This window comes from Delphinus delphis, chromosome 15, assembly GCF_949987515.2.
Source record: "Delphinus delphis chromosome 15, mDelDel1.2, whole genome shotgun sequence".
NCBI lineage: Eukaryota > Metazoa > Chordata > Mammalia > Artiodactyla > Delphinidae > Delphinus > Delphinus delphis.
The window spans coordinates 57,766,388-57,793,351 of record NC_082697.1 but is presented as its reverse complement, the minus strand read 5'-3'; the positions used below and the strand labels follow the sequence as shown (position 1 = coordinate 57,793,351).

At 50.0% G+C, this 26,964-nt stretch overlaps 1 protein-coding gene across 3 annotated transcripts in view; it reads left to right on the top strand.

The window, feature by feature from the left end:
• Window positions 1-21,880: 21,880 nt before the first annotated feature.
• Window positions 21,881-26,964, top strand: part of TVP23A (trans-golgi network vesicle protein 23 homolog A) — a 32,477-nt gene continuing 27,393 nt past the window's right edge. For all 3 annotated transcript variants that reach the window (XM_060031739.1, XM_060031740.1, XM_060031741.1), the window contains exons 1-2: window positions 21,881-22,047; window positions 22,285-22,364. In XM_060031739.1, coding sequence (XP_059887722.1) covers window positions 22,039-22,047; window positions 22,285-22,364 — 89 coding nt within the window. In that variant the 5' untranslated portion in view covers window positions 21,881-22,038. The remainder of the gene's footprint in view (window positions 22,048-22,284; window positions 22,365-26,964) is intronic.

Sequence of the window (26,964 nt, the reverse complement as noted above, 5' to 3'; positions counted from 1 at the left end):
CCTGTAGCCACTCAGTACGTTCTCCACCTAGCAGCTAGATGCTCTTCTACAAAATCAGCTCACTCCTCTGCTTGCCCGAAGCTCCGAGGGCTCCCATCTTACTCAGAGGAAAATCCGGCTCCTCCCTGTGCCTGTAAGACCCTGACATTCCCACCCCCCTCTACCTCTCTGACCTCACCTCCTCCCAGCCTCCCCCTGCCCATTCTGTTCCAGCTCTGTTGACCTCCCTGCTGTTCCTCAAGTATGGCGCACCTGATCCAGCCCAGGGCCTTTGCACTTGCTGCTCTCTTTGCCTGGAATGTTCTTCTTCTCAGTTATCCACATGGCTCTCTCCTTCCCTACCCTCTTGGTCTGCTTTATTTTTCTCCATAGCATGTGTTTCTCACCTGAATGGGAGCTAACCAGGGACAGTGATGTTTTCTGTCTTGTCCACTCTTGAATCCCCAGGGCCTGGCACCTGCTGGGTGCTCAGTAAATGCTTGTAGAATGCATGAAGGAATGAAATGTACACAGGGCGCGCTCAGGGGCGCCCCCAAGAGAATGGGGACCAGGGAGCCGCAAGTATGTTTCTGGGCTTACAAGAGTTGGACACCTATTCTTTCAAATAATCCTCATAACAGCTCTGAGAGATAGGCAACTGTTTAACCTCTTTTCAGATAAGAAAACTGACGTTTAGAGCTAAGTGTTAGAGTACCCAGTACAGAGCAAGACTTCAATCAATACTAACACAGTTGTGGTTATAACACAATTATAATTTCCTCCCATTTACCTTTTTAACCCCACTCAGTTCATCTCAGCCTTCTCGCCAGTACCCTCCAATGAGAGACGATCTGCTTTCCCACCGGTGCACAGAGCTTGCTAATTCCCCCCTCCCTGCCTTTGCCCCGTCAATCCACCCACCTGGAATTCCCTCACCCATCTCTCTATTTGTCAATAGGCCTAATCTTCTTCAAGACCTGACCACATCTGTTTCTTCCAGCAAGGTTTCTCAGATTTACCCACCCACTACTCACCACTTCTGTATTCTCCCCACCTCCACTCCCTCTCCCCTTGCAATCACTGACAACATTGTAGCTTTGTTTGAAGCTTGACATCTTATAAGCACTTTCACAGATCGACTAGCCCACATTTGAGAGCCTGGTAAACCTCTCCCAAGCTGTGTGACTCTGGGCAAGTTAATTGACTTCTCTGAGCTTCATCCGTGAAATGGAAGTAGAAATTAGTCCCTACCCCTTGGAGCTGCCATGGGGCTAAAATGAGGAATGGTGAACGAAACACCTGAGCCCAGCACAGAGTAAGGGTCCAGTGCAGATTAGTGCCGATTAGTATTGATTATTATGATCTCAAAATGGCTCCAAAAGTTAAATACTTTGATCTCCATCTTACAGAAGAGGAGCCCAAGGAGCACAGGGTGGACAATTTGTGTAGCTCACAGTAATGAACTGAAACCCAACTTCTTGCCTTTCTGCTCTACTTCACCGCATCTTTTTAGGGACTTCGTTTCTGATATTTCACTGGCATGCGTCTCATTCTGATTTTGAGTTTCCCCCAACTGTGATGACAATGCCCATACTTCCCAGGCCTTCATGACTTTTGAAAGCACACTCATCTAGGTTTTCACACTTGAGTCACCTGGCAACCCTACAAGGTGGGTGAGGCTCATCCTCATTCTGAGGACAGGAAAACTGAGGCTCAGAGAGGCAAAGCCACTTGCTTGTGATCTCACAGCAAAAAAGTAAAAATGTCATCATTAGAACTAGCTCAGCACGCACTCTTCACAAAACACATACCTTCTCATTTCTCCTCTCCCCTACCACCAAAAGGTTCTGCATTCATCAGGCACTCAATTAGTGTTTCTCTGAAGCTGCCACATCCAGAGTGGGTGTTAAGAAACGTGCGTGATGACCAGCTACAGAGACACTGAGAAGGCGGTTGAGTGTGAGTAAGAAACGTGCGTGATGACCAGCTACAGAGACACTGAGAAGGCGGGTGAGTGTGAGGTGCTGCCTTAGACTCACTCAACCCACAGTTCCTCGTCCCCAAGCCAGACCTGGCCGGGTTCCTCCAGGCATCATCGGGGAAGGAGGGCGGTAATTCTAAGTATCCAACATATTTTGGGAGAAAGTGCTTCAAAAACAAGTTTTGTTTTGTTTTGTTTTCATGGAACTTCCTCCCAAGATGGAGAAACCACAGGAGTGAGTTCTCCTTTCCAAATAAATATGCATGAATCTACTTCTCCAAACCTGGACAGTGCAGGGAACAAAGATCACCCCAATTCCAGCAAAGTCTGGCTTTCTCCCTTCTAGGAAGAAATGCCCACCGTTCTTCAGTCAACAAATGTGCTGCAGCAAAGCCTGCAAACAGGCAGGGGGTGAAAGCGATTGGCATGCGAAATGAATTTGTTTTCTAATATGAAAGGGAATATTCTCATGGAGAATGTTGTGTGCTGAATTGGGCCCCCTCCCCAAATTCATATATTGAAGTCTTGACCCTCAGTACCTCAGAATGTGACTACATTAAAGATGGGGTCTTTAAAGAGGTAATTAGGTTAACATGAGGTCGTTGGGGTGGGGCCCTAATCCAATGTGATTGGGGGCCCTATAAGAATGTACAGAGTGAAGACACAGGGAGAAGACAGCCATCTACAAGCCGAGGAGAGAGGACTCAGGAGAAACTAATCCTGCTGACACCTTGATCTCAGACTTCTAACCCTGGAATTGTGAGAAAATCATTTTTTGCTATTTAAGCCACCCAGTCTATAGTACTTTGTTATGGCAGCTGTAGCAAACTAATACAGGGGCAATGTCCTTCTTAGTTAGACACAATCTCCACCACTCCCTAATGCATGACACCCACCTGCTTTACTCATTTACGTTGCCTCTTTTCTCCTGGTGGTGTCTGAGTTATACCTACTAAAAGGCTACTTGTGGAAAGTAAAAAAAAAGTAGCTACTTCTTTTCCCCCCAATTTTTTTATTGTGGTAAAATACACACAACATAAAACTTACCATCTTTACCATTTTTAAGTATACTGTTCAGTGGTATTAAATACATTCATAATCTTGTGCTACCATCACCACCAACCATCTCAGAACACTTTTCACCTTGTAAACCTAAAACTCTACACACATTAAACAATAACCCCCCATCCCCCACTTACCCCCAGCCCCTGGCAACCACCATTCTACTTTCCATCTCTATGAATTTGACTATTCTAAGTACTTTACATAAGTGGAGTCATACAGTATTTGTCTTAGAATAATATCCTCAAGATTCATCCGTATTGTAACAAGGGTCAGAATTTCCTTCCTCTTTAAGACTGAATAATATTCTGCTGTAGGTATGTATCCATTTTGCTCATTGACTCATTCGTTGATGGACACAGGTTGCTTCCATGCTTTAGCTACTGTGAATAATGCTGCTGTGAATATGGGTGCACAGATGTGTCTTTGAGACCTTACTTTCAGTTCTTTTGGATGTATAACCAGAAGTGGAATTGCTGGATCATGTGGTAGTTTTATTTTTAATTTTTTGCGGAACTGCCATACTGTTTTCCACAGTGGCTGTACCATTTTACATTCTCATCAACAATTCATAAGGGTTTTAATTTCTCCACATCATCAGCAACAGTTTTTTTTTTTTTAATAGTAGCCATCCAGTGGGTGTGAGTTGATATCTCATTGTAGTCTTGATTTGCACTTCCTTAATGGTTAGTAATGTTGAATTCCTTTTCACGTGTTTATTGGCCATTTGCATATACTCTTTGAAGAAATGGCTAAGTTCTTTGCCCATTTTGGATTGGGTTGTTGAGTTTTAGGAATTTTCAATATAATCTGGATATTAATCCCTTAACAGATACACGATTTGCAAATTTTTTTCCATTCTGTGGGTTGCTTTTTACTCTGTTGACAGTGCCTTTTTTTTTTTTTTTTTTTTTTTTGTGGTACGCAGGCCTCCCACTGCTGTGGTCTCTCCCGTTGCGGAGCACAGGGTCCAGACGTGCAGGCTCAGCGGCCATGGCTCACGGGCCCAGCCTCTCCGCGGCATGTGGGATCTTCCCGGACCGGGGCACAAACCCGCGTCCCCTGCATCGGCAGGCGGACTCTCAACCACTGCGCCACCAGGGAAGCCCGACAGTGCCTTTTTTTTTTTTTTTTTTTTTTTTGGGGGGGGTAGGAGTTTATTAATTAATTTATTTATTTTTGCTGTGTTGGGTCTTCGTTTCTGTGAGAAGGCTTTCTCTAGTTGTGGCAGGCGGGGGCCACTCTTCATTGCGGTGTGCGGGCCTCTCACTACAGCGGCCTCTCTTGTTGCGGAGTACAGGCTCCAGACACGCAGGCTCAGTAGTTGTGGCTCACGGGCCCAGTTGCTCCGTGGCATATGGGATCCTCCCAGACCAGGGCTCGAACCCGTGTCCCCTGCATTAGCAGGCAGATTCTCAACCACTGCACCACCAGGGAAGCCCCCCGACAGTGCCTTTTGATGTACAATTTAAACTTTTTTCATGAAGTTCAATTTGTCTATTTTTTGGTTGTTGTTGCCTGTGCCTTTGTGTCATATCCAAGAAATCATTGCCAAATGCAGGGTTTGAAGCTTTTGCCCTATGTTTTCTTCCGAGAGTTAAAACTTGTTTCAGGTCCTTGACACATTTTGAGTTAATTTTTCTATATGGTGTTAGGTAAGGGTCCAACTTCATTCTTTGGCATGTGGATATTCACTTTTTCCAGCACCATTTGTTGAAAAGACTGTCTTTTCCCCATTGAATGATCTTGGCACCCTTGTCAAAATCATTTGACCACATATATGAGCGTTTATTTCTAGGTGCTTTATTCTTTTCTATTGATCTATATATCTGTCTTTATGCTAGTACCACACTTTTGATTTCTGTAGCTTTGTAGGAAGTTTTGGAATCAAGAAGTGCGAATCCTCCAGCTTTGTTCTTTTTCAAGATTGGGATCCCTTGAGATTCCATATGAATTTTAGTATGGATTTTTCTATTTCTACAAAAAAGACCATTGGGATTTTGATAGGGGTTGCATTGCTCCGTGGATTGATTTGGGTAATATCGACAGCTTCACAATATTGTCTTCCAGTCTATGAACACGGGTTGGATTTCCATTTATTTACGTTCTGATTTCTTTCAGCAATGTTTTGAAGTTTTGATTGTACGAGTCGTTCACCTCCCTGGTCAAATTAATTCCTAAGTATTTTATTCATTTTGATGCTATTGTATTCTTAATTTCCTTTTTGGGTCATTCATTGTTAGTATATGGAAATGCAACTGACTTCTGTGTATTGGTTTCTTAACCTGCTACTTTGCTGAATTCATTGATTAATTCTAACAAATTTTTTGGTGTGGACTCTTTAGGGTTTTCTACACATCAGATCATATCATCCATGAACAGAGATAATTTTACTTCTTCCTTCTCCAACCAGGGATGGAACCCGCGTCCCTTGCATTGGAAGGTGAATTCTTGGGACTTCCCTGGTGGTGCAGTGGTTAAGAATCACTGATTTGAGTTCAGTGGGTCTGGGGTGGGGCCTGAGATTCTGCATTTCCATCAAGCTCCCAGGTGATGCTGAGGAGGGCATTGGAGACCATTCCTAAGACCTGGGGCCTAAAGGGGGTCACTGGGATCTCCTTGAATGCTGGAGAGATGTTTCTAAATCCTTTCTCTGCCCTTTGCAATGTAAATCTACCATCCAAAACCGTTTTCTCCTGGACCTGGGTATCTTCTCTTTGAAAAGCAAACATTCAGGTACAGAGGGATCCTCCCTCGGCCCCCCTCCCCAGGTTAGAGCAAGGCCTGCTCTGTTCTTCAGAGTAAGAAGAGCCAGGCACGCTTCAAGAAGGAGGCAGGTTGCCTCACCTCTGCTCACACTGTTTTCCTTTTCCATTGCCAAATACTGCTTTTATTTGCTTGCACTGAAGAGTACAGTTTCTTTTTTTTTTAAATTTAATTAATTAATTTTGGCTGTGCTGGGTCTTCGTTGCAGCGCACAGTCTTCTCTAGTTGTGGTGCGCCGGCTTAGCTGCAGTATATGGGATCTAGTTCCCTGACCAGGAATCGAACCCTGGCCCCTTGCATTAGGAGCACAGAGTCTTAACCGCTGGACCTCCAGGGAAGTCCCAAGAGTATAGTTTCTGAGCCAAAAAGCATACACACTCTGCTCCTCACAAAACACACTTTCTCTCCTAGTCCCTATGGGAGGATAAGGACCTCACTTTGTGGGCACCTCACTTCACTCTGCACCACCGCCTCCTGTTGTAAAGGTAGCAGAAGTTTTTTTTCCTCCAGACAAATGTCAGTTAACAAAGCCAGGTGACATAATCCGATGGACAAATCCCCTTCCCACCCTGCAGTGCCCTTCCCTTAGCAGACCCAGCCTTTAACAGTCTCCATCCTTTTATTTCAGGGAAGTTGAGTCCCATTCACACTGGTCCCTCTTCCTTATTACAAGAGTATCACTGAATAAAACCCGTCCTCACCACTTTAACTCGTGTCCAAGTTTGTTGACCTTTGATGGAGTCTCCCCTACATTCTGACCTCCTGTCGGGGTCCCTCTCTGGCCACTGAAAGCTGGAGGGCTCGGGAGCCTGCCTGTTCATGTGTTGCTTAAGGGTCAGAGCCCTGTGCAGAGAGCAAGGGTGGCGGGTGATAAAGGCGGGAGGGTCCATCCAGAGGGCGACAGAAGGGCACAAGCTGTGACCTCTGGGGTCCTTTCACTGCAGCCTAACAGTAGTCATGTCTGTACTTCAGCACAGGCCCTGCCGCCACCCCCGCTCCCCGGGAGATTGTGCTCCGGGTACCAGATCCCCCTCCCAACCACGTGTGTCTGGGCCAGGCTAAGACGTCTGGGCTCTCCGGAGGACTTCTGATGTCAAACAGATGAAGATGCTCAGGCCACATGTGTTAAGACTTTGAAGTTACTGTGTCTGGCCTGAGCCCTAATCTCAGACAAGAGAAGTCACAGCTCAGACCAACCCCAGCTTTCGGTTTCAGGCTGAGTGTTGGAGCTCGAGGCCAAGCCAAGATCAAGAAAAATGTCTCTTGGTTCTGTAACTTCGGGAAAGCCCCTAAAACTCCCAGCAGGCTGTCGCCGGGGAGGCACGGGGGCTGCATGAAGGCCCATAGACCCCATTGCCAGCCTCCCTGGCTCCATATTTGGGAGTGTGTTTCCCTCCCGGCATGTTCCCAGCCTGAAGTCACCCGGCCTCCTGGGCCTTCCTGCCTCTTCTTGCGAGACAAAGAAACAGAAAAAAGGATTCCTGAGAGGTGAGGCAATCTGCTTCCTTCTTGAAGCTTGCCAAGCTCTTCCCACTCTGGTGAACAGAGAAGGCATTCCTCTGACTTGGTGGGAGGCGGAAGGATTCCTCTGTACCTGGAGGGTTGAGGGTCCCCCATGCTGGAAGGGGACACGGAGTCTTGGTTATGAACATGGGCTGCCAACCCTCCCCAGGGTGGAGAATATTTTAAATCCAGAAAGGAACATGAACTTGTGCTATTACAGGGCAAAACAATGGTTCCCCTTGGGGAGGGGACTGGAGGGCTGGAAGCATCCTGCTCCTTGATTTCTGGGAGCTGGTGACATGGGACTGCTCAGTTTGTGAAAACACATTAAGTCGCACATTTACAATTTTGCACTTGTCTGTATATATGTTATGTTCTGCTTCCATTAATTTTTTTTTTAAATTCAATAAAGCTTTGGAGAACAGTCTGGCAGTTCCTCAAAAGATATATAGACCTAGCAATCCCACTCCTAGGTATATCCACAGCAAAAGAATTGAAAAAAAATCTATCCATACAAAAATTTATACAGGAATGTTCATAGTAGCTTATTCAGAATAGTCAAAAAGTGAAAACAACCCAAATGTCCATCCAGGGATAAATGGATAAATCGGGTGTGACCTACCCATACAATAGAATATTATTCAGCCTTAAAAAGGAGTGAAGCACTGACACATGCTACAACATGGATGAACCTTGAAAGTATCATACTGAGTGAAAGAAGCCAGACACAAAAGACCACATATTGTATGATTCCATTTATATGAAATGTCCAAATAGGCAAATCCATAGAGACAGTAGAATAGATTACTGGGTGCCTAGGGCTGGGGAAGATGAAGGTTTGGGGAAATAGTGTATTAGATGTACAAGTTATCTTGGACCAATGAAAATGTCCTAAACTTGACTGTAGTGATGGTTAGACATCTAGTTCATATACTAAAAGCTATTGAATTGTGTACTTTAAATGAATAAATTGTATAGTATGGGAATTACACCTCAATAAAGCTGGTCTAACCATTCAGTGGGGCATCAGCATTAGAAAGGATACCGGACCATCAGAATGAACACTAGCCAGGCGCACCTGCAGGGCTACACTGGTGCCTACCAGGTGGCCCCAGTCATTGGGCAAACAGGGGTGGTCTGTTGGTTTCTCAGGCCCAGGAAGACTGAGATCACAAACTGAGGCTGAATATCTTGAATGCAGGAAGTGGAAACAAAATGGGGCCCAGCCAGTACACTCCTCAGAAAGGGATCCCGAGAAAAGGATGTGGATGGAAATCGTTCATTTGGGAAGGGATCCCAGGAAGGAAGGGAAGTCCCACCTCATGGCGAGGGAGCTGGGGCATTGATCCTCCACTGCAGGGCTGCTCCTGGGGCAGGAGGAATTCAGGAATGGCCTGGTTGTTCCCAGCTGACATGATTATCAATCTCTTACATGCCTTTATTCATGCAACCTCTGTTGACTGAGCACCTACTGTGTGCCAGGCCCTAGTAGGGAACACTGAGGAGGCAGCAAACCAAGCCTGACCCCAAAAGTCTCTCACAATGAGTCTGCAGTGCCCACAAACCACATGGGAGCATCCTTCTGTTAGAATCTAACAGAAAATTCTTCTGTTAGAATCGTGCCTGCCTCGGGGGGGTGGGGGGCTGGCTATCCATCATCAGCACCAGCAGCCTGAGTCCCAGGCCCCTGTCCCACCCCCACCCCCCACTGTCCAGCTGCGGCCCTGTCTTTTCTGACGTCCACGTGGTTAGAGCAGGCACCCATGGGCGCCTGCTCTAGATAGTAGGGATTCCTTCTTCTAAGAGCGGCTAGGATGGGATGTGGCTGGCTGGGTGGAATATCGTTCACAAGGCTTGAGGAACGCTTATACCAGCTCATCCTGATTGGCTGCGTTGGTCGTGGCTTTAGCATTGCAAGTCCTACACCCCTGGAACTCCCTCAGTCCAGGCAAACTGGGTTGGTGGGTCCCTCTCGAACTCTGGCCCTAGCTTGTTCCCCACTCCCCATCTAAACTAATGCTTCCCAGCCCTGGCTCCCCTTTGGCATCACCTGGAGGATTTTTTAAAAAATGCTGCTGCCTGGTCCCACCTTGGACCAGTTCATTCAGAATCTCAGGAATGGGGCTGGGCCTGGGGCTTGTGAAAAAATCTCTAGGGGATTCTAATGTGCCACCAGGTTGAGAGCTCCAGAACTATAGAGAATGAGGCCAAGGTTAGTTGGGGATGGATATTTGTCTTCTAGATCAGGTGGGAGCTGAGGAGTGGACAAGGACCGCTAGACAGGGGTCCATTGGCTCATTCATTCATTAATCAGTTCTGTACAGAGGACCTATCATGGGTCAGGTGCAGTCCTGGGGCTGAGATACAGGGTGGGGCAAAGAGGACAGTTAGGACCTGCTTTCATTCTAGAGAGGGACACAGACAGCAAACAGGTCACCTGCATACTTTCTGATGAAGATGTTCAACTGAGTGATGTGTTGAGTGAACTGGGGTCTGTTGAGTGAACTGGGGTGCAGAGCTACTTAGATATTGCCTTATTTTCCTGGAGCTGCCATAACAGATTACCACCAACTGGGTGGCTTAAAACAACAGGAATGTATTCTCTCAGTTCTGGAGGCCAGGAGTCTGAGATCAAGGTGTTTGCAGAATTGGTTCTCTCTGGAGGGTCTAGGGGAGAATCTGTCCCACGCCTCTCTCCTGAATTCTGGGGGCCGCCGGCACTCCTTGGCTTGTAGGGGCATCATTCCATTCTCTGCCTCTGACTGCACATGGCATTTTCCTCTGTGTCTGTGTCATCACATAGCCTTCTTCCCTCTCTCTGTGTGTCCTCTCCTCATCTTATAAGGACACCAGTTCCTGGATCTAGGGCCCACCTGGGTAATCCAGGATGACCTTATTTCTAGATCCTTAATTACATCTGCAAATATGCCTTTTCCAAATAAGGTCACATTCTCAGGTTCTAAGGGTTCGGATGTGGACATATCTTTTCTGGGGCTACAAGTCAACCTCCTACAGGTACGGTGGGCAGGGAAGGCCTCTGAGGATGTGTCTTGGTGTGAATCATTCCAGAAGCCGACCCCGAGGCCAGGTTGTAGGGGGTGGCAGGAAGCACTGCTGGGAAGCAGAGAAGAGAGACCTTGAGCATCAGGTACCTGGGGCTCTGTTCTGCTGGGGACCTCCAGGATGCCGCTCAGAACCGGAGCCTCAGAGCTACCCACCCACCCAAAGGGCAAGGGCACTGGGGCATTTAGACACCAACTCTTGAAAGTCACTGGCACGGGGAGCCCTGGAGTGTTTACCACCCCACCACTGGGCCTGGCGACCTCTGGATGACAGAGAAAGCCTCCAGCAAAGAATGGAATGTGCTTTCAAGCATGGGAAACAAGAGATGCCAGTGAGTCACCAACTGTGGCTGTTCCAGGAAGTGACATTTGAGGAACCACCTGAAGGATGTAAAAGAGTTAGTCTGTGATGAGCATGTCAGGACATGTGGTGGGCATGCTAGTCACAGCAGAAGCAAGAGAAAACCCCCTGAGGCAGGGGCAAACTCCCTGCACTCTGAGAGCAGCAAGGATGGCGGTGTGGCTGCCGTAGGCCTGGGAGGGGAGGTGGCAGGAGCTGGGTGGGGATGTCCTGGGTGCAGCACGCAGAGCCCAGAGCTGAGATCTGATTTATGCAGACAATGGGAAGCCTTCGGAGAGTCTGAAGCAGGAGTCCAACAAGATCCAGTTACTGTCTGACAACAGTCTCACCTTGAGTGAAGTCCAGAGAGTGGGCTGCAGGAAGGGGGGCAAGAAGAGTAAAGCGGAGGAGCTGAGTTATGCAGGGCCCGGCTCTGTCTCACCCAGCAGCGTGGCCCCAGGCCAACACCTTCCCTTTCCTGGGCGTGAGCTTCCCATCAGAAAAGTGAGGGCGACAAGCTGGGTCTCGTCTGCTCCAGAGGGATGTTTGGTGACTCCACTGAGGTCCCGGGAGCAGAAGTACCCTGAGCGCAGCTGGATGAGGGCCTCCTGCCTGTGTTGGAAGCAGAAGGAGGGGTCTTGGCACATCCCCTCAGGCAGGAGTGGTCATGCCTGGACCAATCAAGTTCAGGGTGGGTCCTTTCTCAAGGTCTCTGCTGGGTGGCTGAGATTTTCCAAAAGCGAACTGAGTTAACATTATGAATTAAGAATGCTGTGTCCTGGAGGCACAGAGACCAAGTGAGTCTGAGAAATGAAGACTTAGTCTTCGAGGTAACCTGGCCACGTCCAATCAACCCTGGGGTTGGCTGGTCACCTCGTTCAGGGCTCTGGAAGGCAGGAGCTAAGGCTGATTATTCTCTGGAACTGGCAACATGGCGCTTACTCAATGTTCACACCTGAATGTGGAGAGTGTTGAACTGAATTCTGAGAAAGCTGTGGAACTGTAGACGCTTGGGTTTCCCCGGATGGAGTCCAAGTGTTGTTGGTCGTGTTTTAGTTAATGTCCCAAATCTCAATATGCCTGACCCCTCCTGCCTAGCAGGAGGTCCAGTCTTCTCCAAAATATCCAAGAACCCCAAGGGTGGCTACAGGTATCTGGTAATGCTGGATGCCCATTTATCAAGGGTTAACCATGCGCCAGGCACAGTGCTAAGCACTTTACGTGAGGAAGGACTGTCGTTCCCATTTTGCAGTCAAGAAGATGGGACCCCAGAGACATTAACTCACCTTGGAGAAGATGCTATAGATATCCAATGAAAGCTGTCTTCTCCATCCTCTATAAAAGGAGGATTGTAGTCAAGCACACAACTGGACCACATTTCCCAGCCTCCCTTGCATTTAGGTGTGGTCATGTGACCAATTCACTCCGGTGGCATCTCTGCCTCTTCTGCGTCCTTTAAGAGAGTGAATCTACCTCCCTCCCCCATGTCCTCTTTTCCCCTTCCACTTATGGAAGACAACAAGGTCCTAGGGCATAGCAGCCATGGGATAGAAAGAGCCTGGATTCTTCCAAGTGGAGAACTGCCCTGCCAGCCTGAACAACCACTCAGGGCCATTAAGTGAGCAGGAGACCGATTTCTATTATGTTAAGGCTCAGAAAATGTAAGGTCTATTTGTTAGAGCAACCTAGCCCGGGCGAAGTTGTGGCAGAGCTGGGAGTGGAACCAGATTGTCAGACTCCAGGGGTGTCAGCTCTGACTTGCAGTGGTGTATGGCCATGAGGTTTGTTCCACAAGCACTGATGCCACTGGCACGTCCAGCTTCAGTTCATTCTCCCACATCTGCTGGCCTCGACCGCCCTCAGCTGCTAGTGGGTTTAGAGTCAGGGGTACAGCGGGTGTGGTCCAGGCCAGTTCACCGCTGCCACCATGAATCCATGGAGCTGGACGGTGCACAGATGTCCCTGCTGGTTCTGCTGGCCAAGCTGACACTTCGAGCTCAAACCTTGATGTTCTCGCAGGTCAAGGCTGCCATACGCCACCAGGATACCAGATGCCCCCTGGGCACGATGTCTGTGTGCATCTCCCAGACAGCACTGCTGCCTCCTTCTTTGCGTTATGCTCCCAGCAGGTGATCCAAAGCAAACTGCCTGGACCCCCCAGGCACACTGCACACAAGCACTTAAGTGCCCAGGTGGCTGGAGTGGGGACAAATCTTGTCACCTTTTCACGTGCACCTGGAGCACCACTCCTCTCTGACTCCTGCCTGCAGTGCTGAGTCAAATTCACCACTCTAGGACCCCCATTTCCTCACTGTTATCCTCATTTCTGGCACCCCTTCCTGCCTACAGATGCTGCATTTCATGAGCTGTGGTTTCAGAGCTGGGGGTCCCATTTCTCCCAGGGCTCCTCAGCCCCTCTGTAGGTGAGGCTGGCAGGTATGAGGGCTCTGCACACCTCCACCTGCCAGTGGGGTCAGGGTACCCATGGATTGGGGGTTGGTGCATGTGTTCCACACCTGCCCCAGCAGCTCCAGTCCAGCTAAATGTGGACTCTATGTAGATAAAGGAAGGCATGGAGGTGCCAGTCTACCCCAAGCAAGTGGGTGGCAGATGTGGGCTGAAGGTTCTTCTTTCAGTGCATCTGACAGATGGTGGGCACAGCAGGTGCCCATGTCCCTCAGATCCCCTTCCCACCTTCATGCCCACCAGCCTCCTTCGAGCTTTCACTCCCAACAGCACCACCTGCTCCTCCTTGCTAGAGGACAGCCCTCATGCTGCTGGAACCTGCTTTGCCTGTGTGTGCCCCGAGTCGGAAGTGCCTGGGAATTCCTGTCCCTGCTGGGGGCAGCCCTGAACCGATAGCTAATGCATGGGGGAGTATAAATACTTCCACTCCCTCCCCCAAGTAGAGATTGTGAGTGAGCCACAGTTACCTTCTATTATGGGCTGCATTGTTCCCCCCCCTGCCCCCTGTCCCCAAATTCATATGTTAAAGTCCTAACCCCCAGTACCTCAGAATGTGACCTTATTTGGAAATAAAGTCGTGGCCGATGTAAATATTTAAGATGAGGTCATACCCCAGTATGAAGGGTGGGCCTTCAATCCAACATGACTGGTATCCCTATAAAAAAGGGATGGGCAGAGACCCGCTGCCTGGCACATTCCTCAGGGTCATTCATCTCTTCATTCACTTACTCACCAGACACTGGTCGAATGTCCACAGTGTGCCCAGCACTGTGCTAGGTGGACAGAATGGGCACCTGCTCTCATGGAGATAATATTCTAGTGGGGAGATGGGGAGGAGAAAGTTTGCTTAACTAATAAGAAACAAGGTAATTAAACATCATGGAAAGAGTTAGAAACAGGACAAAACATGTCTAGATCCCAGACCCTAGAAAAAGATTGAGTGGAATATGAGCTGGGGCTCAGGGAAGGCCTCTTGGAGAGAGATCTCATATTTTCAGTCCTAAGAAAACCTGGAGGGGTAGGGCACTCCTGGCAGGGGAAACAGCAGGTGCAAAGGCCCTGAGGCAGGAAGGGGGATGGGGTTGCTGGAAATCTTAGAGTCTGGCCAGTGTTACCATGATGAGTGGTGGAGAGTGAGGTGGGAAAAATCAATAGGTCCCCACCAAGCAGGGCCCACTGGGGACATCTTCTCTAGTGCGGGAGGATCCAAACTGGACCTCCAGCTGCTGGGGGAGAGACCAGCCTTATGATCTCCCCTGGGCCTGTGGGAGAGACCTGCCAAGCTCCCACTGCTCCAAGAGGAGGCCAGAGCTCAAGATGGGTAACAACTTCCACCCGCTGTCCCTGATATAGCCCTGCCATGAACCTGCCATTTCTGCCCTTGTCCCAGCCCTTGAGTGATAAGAGGCCTTCTCTGGCCTGTTTGCCGACTCCTCTACAGCCTGGCGAGATGTCAGATGGCTTGAGAGGCCAGGCCGGACGCATCAAAGCTTGGCTGTCCCTTTTGTCCCCTGGTCTGGAATTTCCTTTCTTGGGGGAGTGGCCGGCCAGCCTTTTTTTTTTTTTAGAGAAAAACTTCCTTCCGAGGGACCCTTAGGACCCCCATCAGAATCACTACTTCATCCTGATGGCCTCTTCACTACACTTGCTGGAGGGTGTCTTTGATCTGTCACTCTACACAGGGTCAGGGATCCCTGAGTTGGGGGGCGGAGTGGAGTCCCTCCTCAGCCCCATCCCTGAAGAAGGTGGCTTCCCCTGGGGAGGAGCTGTTTCCACAGTCCATGCACTGTACAAATGACACAAGTGACTGGCCTTCATCGGTGGAAATGTGCGTCTACATCCACACACACGCCTGTGTGGAGGGGCCTGTGAGTGTGGGGTTGGCACTGTCCACGGACACGTGTCTACACATACGGCTGCGTGCTCCTGAGTCTAGATATTAGTGTGCATCTGCGTCTCTGTGTGGGCCTGTGTTTGCACTGGGGTCAGAGCGTGTGGCTTCGCTAGGCCAGCTCCCCACAGCCCGCCCCCCAGGGAAGGGCAGACCAGAGCAAGGAGCAAGCTTCCGGCACAGAGAGGCAGCATCACAGGACTTCGGAGAAGGAGGCCTCAGCAGAAACGGGTGGCCAGCGGGGGTCACATGAGGGGATGAGATTGGCAGCTGCAGGAAGGATGGTGACTGTCCAGCTCCTCGTGCCAGGCGCTCAACCCGGATCAATGTGTTAATTGATCCCCACCACCCTACCAGGGAGGGGCCCATATCATGTGGGCACTGCCTTTGGGGAAACAGAGTCACACAGCGGCTAAGTCACTTGCAGACCATGCCGGGCTCTAAGCCATGCAGACTTTCTGCCTTCATCCTGACGGTAAAGGGCGGCTGGCACAGAGGGGTACGTAGTGAGTAGGCGTAGGGTGTGTGATCAGACCTGGGCCTGGGAAAGACCCTGAGCTGCCCCTGATCCCCCATCAGACAGGGGGGAAGCAGCAGCCCCCAGGCCTGTCATTGCCGGGCCAGCAGCCGCTTCTCACCCTCAGCCTGGCCTTCCCACTGGTGCCTAAGGTCTGTCTGCCTGGCGCCTGGCAGTGGTCCTGCCCAAGTCGGGCTGCCAGATCTAGCAAGTAAAAATAAGGGAGCCCGGTGAAAGTGAACTTGACGTAAACCACTTTTTAGTATAAGTACATCCCATGCACTATTTGGGGCATAGTTATACTAAAATATTGTCAGCTGTTCATCTCAACTTCAGGTTTACCTGGTGTCCTCTATTGCATCTGGCAAACCTATGATTCCAGGCCAGGGTGCATCCAGGCCCACAAACCTGCCCAGCTGCCCCTGTGCCTCTCACCTTCCTGCTTCCCCGCAGAAGCGGTGCTCACTTCACAGGGCTCCTCCCACCCGAACTGGGCCCTGTCCTTCTCCACGCTGGCAGCCCCGGCAGGTGCCCAGGAAGGCAGAACAGATGGCCAAGGGGGAAAAGTGGGTCCCTCCTGTGGGCTGCCCGTGCAGCACCCATCCACCTTCCCAAGGGCAGGTGGTGCACAGGGTGAGCCCTCGATTTCTATCCAGACGGACCTCAGCTGTGCCTGGGCCTCTATTTCCCCATCTGTGAGATGGGCAGAGAATCGCTGCCCTGCGCACTCCTGGGTCCTTCACTTACCTGCTCATGCATCTCCTCTGTGCTCAAATCTAGACGCAGGGCCCCACCCTCACGGAGCTAAGATTCTAGTTCAGAGAGAATACGAATAACCAAACACAGCAAGCAAAAGGAAAGAGTTGGGAGGGACATGCAAGGTCTCTCAAGAACTCAAAACAGAGAGAGCAAAGGCATAGAGATAGTCGTTGGGTGGGATAGTAGGCAGGAGATCAGGAAGGGTGGCTTGGAGCCTGTATGTTATCAGCCCTGTGAAAAATCAGCGTGTGTGCTGGGAAGCATTGATGCAGAAGAAACAGCACGTGCGAAGGCCCCGAGGAAGGAAAGACCCATGTGGGTGTTCTGATGACAGGGGGGGTCTGGCCAGCGTACAGTAGCAGAGTGAGTCTCTGAGCCAGCTGGCAGAGGGTAGCTGGTTCGGCCCTGCAAAGCCTTATGAGCCAGGGTGGGAGTTTGGGGTCCACCTGATGAGAGGGGGAAGGTGGAAGCCTCTCAGCTGAGGATGGAGACCCAGGTTTCCTGCTCCCGCCTCTGCACGGGGCAGGATACAGCTCTGGCAGCAGAGGTGGGAGGGGTGGAGTGCCCTGTGAAATCTGTGCTAAGTGGAAAGATAAGAGGACCCAGGAAAAGTCCTGTTCGTTGGGGAAGTCCTGGTCTCTCTGACAATATTCTTGTAGCAGTTTGCAGGTAAGGCCTAGCCCTTGCTATTTACCTGGCAGCCAGGCTCTGTCCCAGCCCCTACCTTGCAGCAATATTTCTTTGTCAAGTCAGCTGCCATAGGGGTGGGCCGAGGTGGAGTGCCCTATTTAACAGGCTGAGAATGTGGGGTTCCCTACCCCAGGGAGGCAATAGAACACAGACTGCGGGAAGATGCAGAAGACAGTCTGGGTCCTTCACAGACACATTGCAAGAGAAGAGCTAGGGAGAGGAACCGTCTGGTTTTGAGAGATTTATCTGTGCATTAATCACTTGCAGGTTGTGGCCCTGGTAGGTATGTGACTGGAACAAACCATGGGAAATAAAAATATTTATGAAACACTTGGGAAATGAACCCTGACGGGATTTTGGATAAGATCTCTAACACTAGGGGTTATTATTCATTGTGTTAGTCATGATGATGAGATTGCAACTTTTAAAAATGGGCATATAATTCAAATACCATAAAATTCACCCTTTTAAAGTGTAACATGTGGTGACTTTTAGGATATTCCCAAAGCTGTGCGATCGTCACCACTATCTAATTCCAGAACACTTTCATCACCCGCAAAAGAAATTTTGTACTAATTAGCAATCATCCCCTAACCCCTGGCAACCATTAATCTACTTTCTGTCTCTAGGGATTTGCCAATTCTGGACATTTCGTAAAAATGGAATCAGGCAATATGTGCATACAGCTTCCTTCACTGCGCATAATGTTTGCGAGATTCATCCAGGTGTAGCAGGTATGGGCACTTCATTCCTTTTTATTGTGGAGATTATTCATTGTTTGGATAGGGTACATTTTGTTTATTTCCTCATCAGCTGACAGGCATTTGGGCTGTTTCTATCTTTGGGCTACTATGAATTATGTTGCTATGAACATTCCTGTACAAGGTTTTTTGAGAACATGTTTTCGGTTCTCTTGGGGACGTACCTAGGAGTGGAATTGCTGTGGCTTTGTTTTTTTCAAGAGTCCATTCTTAGAGCTATGTACCAAAATCTTACAGTGAAATGATAAGATGCTGGGGTTTGCTTCAAAATCATACAGAAGGAAAGAGGGAATGGATCAATGCGAAAAGATGGGCTGTATGAGTTGAGAATTTTGAATCAGGACAAGTGCATGAGGGTTTATTATGCTATTTACTTTATATTTGTTTCAATTTGGGCATAAAAATTCTTTTTAATATCAAGGCTCAGTTCAGAGTGGCTTTCCTGTCCTCCTTCTGAATTCCCAGCCCATCACTCTCTAGAATAGAAATGTAACGCGAGCCACACGCATCATAGTAAATGTGCTGGTAGCCACATTTAAAAAAGTAAAAACAGGGCAAGTTGATTTTAATTGTACTTTAACCCAAGAGAGCCAAAACAGGATCATTGAAACATGTGAGCAACTTTAAAATTATATTTTACATCCTTTTTTCCTGCTAAGTCTTCAAACCTCACTGTGTATTTTATGCCGACAGAACACCGCCGTTGGTCTCGCCCCCTTTCAAAGGCTCCATAGTGACTCCTGGCTCCCAGATTGGACAGGGCAGCTTCGTTTGGGGGCACTTAATGCACTTTTCAAAAAGCTCTTGTGACTTTTTTTTTAACTTGGTTGTTTTTATCCATCTACAACTGGGATATCAGCCTAAAGAGGCCAAGCACCTTATATGTCTCACCAAGTGCTGTGTCCCTGTGTCTAGACTAGCATATCAAGCACAGAGCAGGTGAGGACTGAGTGAGTGAAGGACCCGGGAGTGTTCAGGGCAGTGAATCTCTACCCATTTCACAGATGGGGAATCAGAGGCCCAGGCACAGCTGAGGTCCATCTGGGTAGAAATCCAGGGCTCACCACGTGCACTGCCTCCCCGCTGGCAAGGTGGATGGGGATCCCGAGGGCAGCCCCTACACACCCTCCCCCTACTTACTACTTCATCTGTGCTAGCTGCCCTTGTCCTGCAGGATAAAGAGCAGAAAGTCTGCACGCAGAAAGCCAGCATGGTCCAGCCAGGCTGACTCCTCCCGCCCCCCCAGCCATGCTCCGGGCCCCCGTGTTCAGCCATGTTAGTCCAATCCAAGTCTCTGCCTTCTGGTTCAGGGCTCCTGGGGTCCTGTCTGGGGGAGAGGGCCATGCACAGTCCTCTATTCCAGCTGCGCCGGGTACACACAGATAGGAAATGGCCAACAGAACTGAATGTGCAGCTCCTGTTCCCCCATGAAGGTGGATGTCCCTCAGCAGAAGGAATGACTGTGGCCTGAGGCTCAGGTCCTGTGTGCTGCCCAGCCCACAGGGGTTCCTTGGACCTCGAGCCCCTCTGCTGATGACCACAGCCAGTGTCACCAGGGCCACTATTTCTGAGCCCCTACTCTGAGGCAAGCTTTTCACATGTGTTTTCTCTAATCCTTGCATCATCCTTGCCAGGTGAGGGGACGTGCAGTCCCATTTTACAGGTGTGGAGACGAGACCAGAGAGGTGAAGCCCCCTGCCCAAGGCCATCCAGCCAGGGAACGGTGGAGCCACATTCGCAGCTGGGGCTGCCTGACTCCAGAGTTGACCTCCGAGGGCCGACTAGAGGCCAGTGGCTGCCTGAGCCTGGAGACCCTGCCCTTGGGTTGTTCTGGCTTCAGGGCTGGAAGCCACACTGCAGGGATCAGAGATGGCGCTGCTTCTCAAAGCTCTGTTCCCCAAGCCCCTCCTGGGCCAAGACGAGCAGAGGTGACTCGAGGCAGGTTTCAGTGGCCATGTTCAGTGGCACCAGTGTGAGGGGAGAAGGTCAGTGTTTCCTGGAAGTCTCTGAACCCAAGGATTCCCCAGGGCCCTTATTAAAAGCAGATGCCCAGGCCTGGCCCTGGAGCTTCAGAAGGCCCAGAGTGGGGCCCTGGAATATGCATTTAACCAGCAGCCCCAGGTGAAACCACTACAGCTGGTTTCGAAGCCAATGATGAATTCCCTGCAGAATCCTCGGGTGCTGTGCCCACTCGCACATTCCACAGGCTGAGCCCACAGAGACTCAGCCAGGTGTATGGGGGAGGGAGGGCGCTTTCCCCTGGAGGCCCCGCTTTAGGCCCCAACATCTGCACCCTCAGCCTATGCCCCCCTGAGTACAGCTCAGGAGCATGTGACCTCCGCATGGTGGGAGCTGAGGCTCTTCTGAAGGTACCCCCAACCCCATGACTGAGAATGACAGTTTGTCCCCAAATGGGGCTTCCAAGGGGGCTTTCCTACCTCCTCTCCCCCTTGGGGACTCTCTAAGCCCCAACTTGCCAGATACCAACAGTTGGTGATTCTCAGAGAGGAAAAGCCCCTAAATGTTCTGTAACGGCTTCTCATCTCCACCTGCCCTCTGCTGTGGCCCTTTTTCACCCCGCCCCTATTACCCCTCGCAGGCAGCTGGGGCCCAGAGGGGGAGGGGAGCTTAGGGCACCCCAGTCTCTCAGTGTGACACTCTTTTGGGCCTGGAGCCAACTTTGAGCTGGAAGAGCCAATAGGCTTTTCTAGAAAGCCAGGCTTTGGTGGTTTAGATCCTTACAGTTCAAAGGGTGGTCCAGAGGCCTGCACCATCAGCATCACCCGAGCACTTGTTAGAGCTGCAGCCTCCCAGGTTTCTCCCAGATCCCCTGACTCCTGAAGATGGCATTCCCAGGAGAAAACACTTTCCCTCCACAAAACCTGGCAGACCCTTCATGGGTTCAGGTTAGGGCATTGAGTGGGGTGCCTGACCAGGGCTCAGAACTTAGGTACATTCTTGCAGCTCTGCTCCCTACCCTTCCTCCAGGGCATACCCCAGGCGGCCACCCCTGTGGGGACCAGCAGTGAGTTAATTGTTTCAGGAGCTTGTGGACCACTAGTCCTTTTCTGGGTCACCAGGGATGGGGGAACAGGTACTTATTGTCCGTGGCAGGAGGGCAAAGGGCAGGAGTAGGGGCCTTGGCATCTAGACTCTAGGCCCTCTGTCCCTGGGTAAGTGGCCAGGAGGACGAGAGGGCAGAAAGGAGAGGAGTGAACTTGTTCTGGGCCAGGAAAAAGTTTCAGGTGGCAAGGCTTCTTTCCTGGGAAGGCCTTTACATCCAGAAACACTACTATTACTGCTAATAAAAATTATTTTGGGGGCTTCCCTGGTGGCGCAGTGGTTGAGAGTCCACCTGCCGATGCAGGGGACATGGGTTCGTGCCCCGGTCCGGGAAGATCCTACATGCCGCGGAGCAGCTGGGCCCATGAGCCATGGCCACTGAGCCCGCGCGTCTGGAGCCTGTGCTCCGCAGCGGGAGAGGCCACAACTGTGAGAGGCCTGCGTACCGCAAAAAAAAAAAAAAAGAAAATTATTTTGTGCACAATATGTGTCTGGCACCACGATGCATGCAGATGTCAACTGTGGGCAGCAGTGGTACCCAAGCTGAGGCTGCAGCAGATTCGCCTGTTAAAAGGCAGAATCCCGGGCTCCACTCCAGGCCTTATGAATCTGAAGGGTTGGGCCTGGGAAACTGCTTTTAATAATGGCCCTAGGGAATTCTTGGGATTCGAGAGTTTTGGGAAACACTGACTTTCTCCAAACCCTGAAAGAGGCTTCCCAACACTGACATTCATTCATTCACCCTCTCACTCGCTCATTCGACACCTCTGGACCATCCACCTCATTCACTGACCCACCCGCTCTATTCCTCCCTGGATCACTGGTCTCGGTTCCCAAGTCCTCCTCTGAGCCCGTGTCGTCCCCTCCCTGCCTCCGCTCTGTCTTCGCCCTCCATCCTTCCACTGGGCGCCAGCTCTTTCTTTCCTAGGCGCTGTCCGCAGCGAGCCCGGGGCCGAGGGACCCTCCCAAGCCCCGCCCCCGCCCGGGCAGCAGAGCCCACCTCCCCAGCCCGCGACTGCGCTCTGGGCCCCGCGCGCCCCGCCCCCACCGGAGACCAGAGCGGAGGCCGCACCGAGGGCCTCAGGTTCCGACCCCACCGCGCCTCTAGCCGCAGCTGCCCGCCGGGCATCCCAGCCCTTCCGCAGCGAGAGGTGGAGCCGGAGGCTGGGTTGTGGGCTCCAGGTGGGCTCTGGGAGGGATGAAGCAGGTAGGGCCGCGGGGATGTGGGGATGGGAGGGTGGTGGCGAGGACGCCAGGAGCCTGCGGGAGCGCTGGGAGAAGCGGGGAGGAGGAGGAGGGATGCGGGAGCCGGGGCTTGGGCCTGCTCTGGACCCCAAATGGGCCGAAGGTGGAGAAGAGGAGGGGTCCCGCCAGCAGAGAGGGTTGGGGCCAAAGGGCCTGTGAACCGCGTAAGGGTCTTTCACCCGCCTTTGGTGTCCCCCAGGCCCTGGTGGACGATACTGAGGATGTGTCCCTGGATTTTGGCAACGAAGAGGAACTGGCGTTTCGGAAAGCCAAGATCAGGTATGCTGGGACTGGGCACTGGGCAAGCATCCCCAGAGCTGCAAATGCATTCATTCACATTCATTCATTCAGAATGTATTGAGCACCTGGTGTGTGCCAGGCATGGGGCAAGGGACACACCCTGGACAGATCAGACAAGGTCCTGCCCTCCTGGAGGCTGCAGTCTTGGGGGGAGGGGACTAACATTGAACGGGCAAACAAAGATATTAACAAGATAATTAGTGTGAGAAGAGTTGGGAAGAAAATCAACCGGATGATGAAAGAGAAAGTAATTGGGGGAGGCCAGTTGCCTTAGTGCAGCCAGGGAGGGCCTCTCTGAGGAGGTGATGTTTCGGCTGGGACCTGAATGATGAGAGGCAGCCAGCCATGCATGGGAGACTCTGCAGGAAGCCTTCCATGCAGAAGGAACAGCAGGTTCAAGGGCCCCAGGCTGTGTTTGGAAGGTCAGAGAAAAGCCACTGTGTCTGGAGGGTAGTGGGGGAGAAGACAGGGGTTGGCAGGAAGCTGGAGAGGTGGACAAGGGCTTGAATTTTTATTCTTATCCCTGCTTCAGCTCCAGCCAGCCAGACGTAGTGTTGGCTTAAAACAACAAGAGATTTATTCTCTCACAGTTCTGGAGGCTAGAAGTCCAAAATCAGTTTCACTAGGCTGAGACCAAAGTGTCTGCAGGACAACACTCCTTCTGGAGGTTCTTGGGGAAAATCTATTCCTTGCCTTTTCCAGCTTCTGATGGCCCCTTCCTCTGCCCCTCAAGGCCAGCAGTGGAGCATCTTCCAGTCTTTCTCTGTTCCATTTCATATCGCCTTTTCCTCTGTGTGAAATCTCCCTCTGCCTTCCTCTTACAGGGTGACTTGTGATTGCATTTACAGCCCACCTGGGTAATCCAGGGTAATCTCCCCATTTGAAGAGCCTTAATTTAATCACACCTGCAAAGCCCTTTTTCAGTATGTGGTAACATTCACAGCTGCCAGGGATTAGGACCCTGGATTGAGGGGCCATTATTGAGCTTATCATAATGGCCAATGATTGTTTTTAAGAAAAGACACAATAAGAGAACTGGAATGCTGGGGAATCTTCTAGAACATCTAACTGCATTATATGTTCAGTCTTTATTGAGCTCCTTCTGTATGCTCCCCTGGGCTGGTGGCTGGGGATATACAGTATACAGGACACACCCCCTGCCTCTGTGGAGTCGCCTGGTCTGGAGCAGGGATGGTCACCCTCGACACTGCTGACATTTGGGGCCAGATACCTCTTTGCTGTGGGGGCTGTCCTGTGCATTGTAGGATATTTAGCAGTAAAGCCATGGCCTTTACTGACCAGATGCCCAGTAGTATCCCACCAGTAGAGTCTGCAGACACTGCCAAACATTCCCTGGGAGGCAGACTCGCCCCGGGTTGCAAACTGTCGGTGTGGGGATGTGGGGTGTAAGCATGCCCATGGCTGTTATGATTCAGTGGGTTTTTTTGTTTTTTTTCTGCGGTACGCGGGCCTCTCACTGTTGTGGCCTCTCCCGTTGCGGAGCACAGGCTCCGGACGTGCAGGCTCAGCAGCCATGGCTCACGGGCCCAGCCCCTCTGCGGCATGTGGGATCTTCCTGGACCGGGGCACGAACCCGTGTCCCCTGCATCGGCAGGCGGACTCTCAACCACTGCGCCACCAGGGAAGCCCTGATTCAGTGTTTTAAATGCTGTGATTGGCAAAAGCTTGGGCACTTATGCTGGTCAGGGGAGGAAGTGACAACTAAGCTGAGACCTGAAGGATGGGTAGGAGTTAACTAAGCGGGGGAGGAGCGAGGGGGGGACACATGCAAAGGCTTAGAGGTGAGGTCATGAGTTTAGGGAGCTGAGACTGCTTTAGTGGAGAGTAGTCTGAGCAGAGGCTGGGGCCACACTGGAAGGGCTTACAAGGGAAGTTCTGGAGTTGCACTGTCCATTACAACATATGGGAATGTACTATGTCTGTGCTCTCTGGTGTGGTAGCCACCAGCCACTGTGGCTGGTGAACACTTGATATGTGGCTAGTGTGACTGAGGGACAGACATTTGGATATTTAATTTTAATAGCCACATGTGGCTACTATACTGGACAGTGCAATTCTAGAGTTGGAATTTTCACAATGCAGTGACATGATCAGAATTACACAATAGACAGTGGATTGTAAGAGCAGAAGGAATCGCAAAGCAGAAGCTGGGAGCTTGGGCCAGGGCACGGGCAGGGGTGATGGAGGGAAGTGGAGGGGCCCAGAGGCACAGAAGAGGCAGAATCAGCCAGCCTCGGTGATGATCAAGATGTGGGCTGCGGATGGGAATAGTCAAGGGTGATGCCCAGGCCTCTGGCCTAGTGACCCAGGTGAAGGAGCACTTATGGGGGAAAGACATTGAGCCCAGAGTCATCTTCATTGGGTTGTGGTAGAATGTTCTAATGGCCAGGTGTGATGGGCAGCAGGGAAGAGAGGCTGGGAGCTCTGGGGGCGTCATCTGGGCTGAATGCAGAGATCGGGGAGGCAGCAGCTCATGGCTGTGTGTGTGTTTGAGAGCTGCCCATCCCAGAATCCTCTGTGCCTAATGCAGATTTCTGGTCCAGACCTGGACCTGTGTAACCAGATTCACAGGGGATGGGCATCTCTAGTTGATTCTGATGCTCAAGAAGAATATAGGGATGGCTCTAAATCCTGAGCATAAATGAAGTCACCCAGATAGCAGGATGGAAAGGACGTTCTTAACTGGGGTCTATATATGGGCTTAACAGGGTTCAGGAACCCTGTGTAAACTATTATCTAAGTTTCACATGTGTGCTGCTTTAGGAAAAGGACTCAAACTTTAATTACATTGTCAAATGGATCCATGATCCAAACAAGAATCACTAGTATCAGGTGAGAATTGTTATTTGTCAATTCCATGTTGAAATGGATTCCAGGTTGACTTTGAAGGGAGGTGAAGTGATGGAAGGGGCCCTATAACAAGAGTCTGGGATTTCAGGGCCACTTCTTCCTTTACCACTTGCTGGCTTTGTGATTTTGGACAGTGTTCACCTTGCCTTGTTGAGCCTCGACCCACCTGTATAATGGGGGTACTTGTACCATCCTGACCTCCCCACGTGGTGACTATACAATTTGTTCAGTACATATTTACCCAGCATCTGTGTACAGGTGCTAGCTAAGCCCTGGGGATAGAGACCTGGTCCCTTCCCTTCCTGTCCCTGGTTCCAGGTCAGTGAAGTGCAGTGTGGTGGGGAGAGCACCTTGCAGAATCAGTGAAGGATGTGAGTCCATAGCAGGTAGAGGAAATGTTAGGTATGCTGCCTGTGTTTTTCCCCAGTGTGCTACTTTTTTTTTTCTTTTTTACCTTTTCTTATCATAGAAAAAAAATCCCCACAACATAAAGTTTGTCATTTTAACCATTTTTTTAAGTGTTCAGTAGTGTTAAATATATTCATGTTATTGTAAAACAGATCTCCAGAACTTTTTCGTCTTGCAAATCTGAACCTCTGTCGCCATTAAACACCACCTCTCCATCCCCCCTCCCCTCAGCCCCTGGCAACCATCATTCTTCTTTCTGTCTCTCTAAACTTGACAAATTTAGATACTTCATGTAAATGGAATCTTAGAGAATATGTCTTTTTGTGACTGGCTTTTTTCACTTAACATAATATTCTCAAGGTTCATCATGTTGTATCACGTATCAGAATTTTCTTCCTTTTAAAGATTGAAAAATATTCCATTGTGTGTATAGACCACACTTTGTTCATCGATTCGTCTGTTAATGGACACTTGGGTTGCTTCCACGTTTTAGCCCTTGCAAATAGTACTGCAATGAATATAGATATGCAATTATCTCTTAAAGACCCTGCTTTCAATTCTTGATATATACCCAGAAGTGGAACTGTTGGGTCATATGATAATTCTAGTTCTAATTTTTTCTTTCTTTCTTTCTTTCTTTTTTTTTTTTTTTAACTTTTTGACTGCACCAAGTGGCATGTGGGATCCTCGTTCCCTGACCAGGGACTGAACCCACACCCCCTGCAGTGGGAGCTCAGAGTCTTTGACCACCAGGGAAGTCCCTAGTTTTAATTTTTTGAGGAACTTTCATACTATTTTCCATAACAATTGAACCATTTTACAATCCCAAAAGCAATGCACAGGGTTCCAATTTCTCTCCATCCTCACCAACAATTGTTACTTTCTGTTTTTTCAGAGTATCCATCTTGATGGATGTGAGGTGGTATCTCATTGTGGACTTGATTGCATTTCCCGAGTGATTAGTGATGTTGAGCATCTTTTCATGTGCATCTTTGCCATTTGTGTATCATCTTAGGAGAAATGTCTATCCAAAGTCCTTTGCCTAGTTTTTAATCAGGTTATTGGATTTTTTGTTGTTGTTCAGTTGTAGAAGTTCTTTATATATTCTGGATATTAAGCCCTTATGAAATGTATGATTTGCAAGTATTTTCTCCCATTTCATGGGTTGCCTTTCCACTCTGTTGATGGTGTCCTCTGATGCACAGAAGTTTCTAAATTTTATATAGTTCCATTTCTCTATTTTTACTTTTGTTGTCTTTGCTTTTGGTGTCATATTGTATGTGTGAGTGTATGTTTTTAC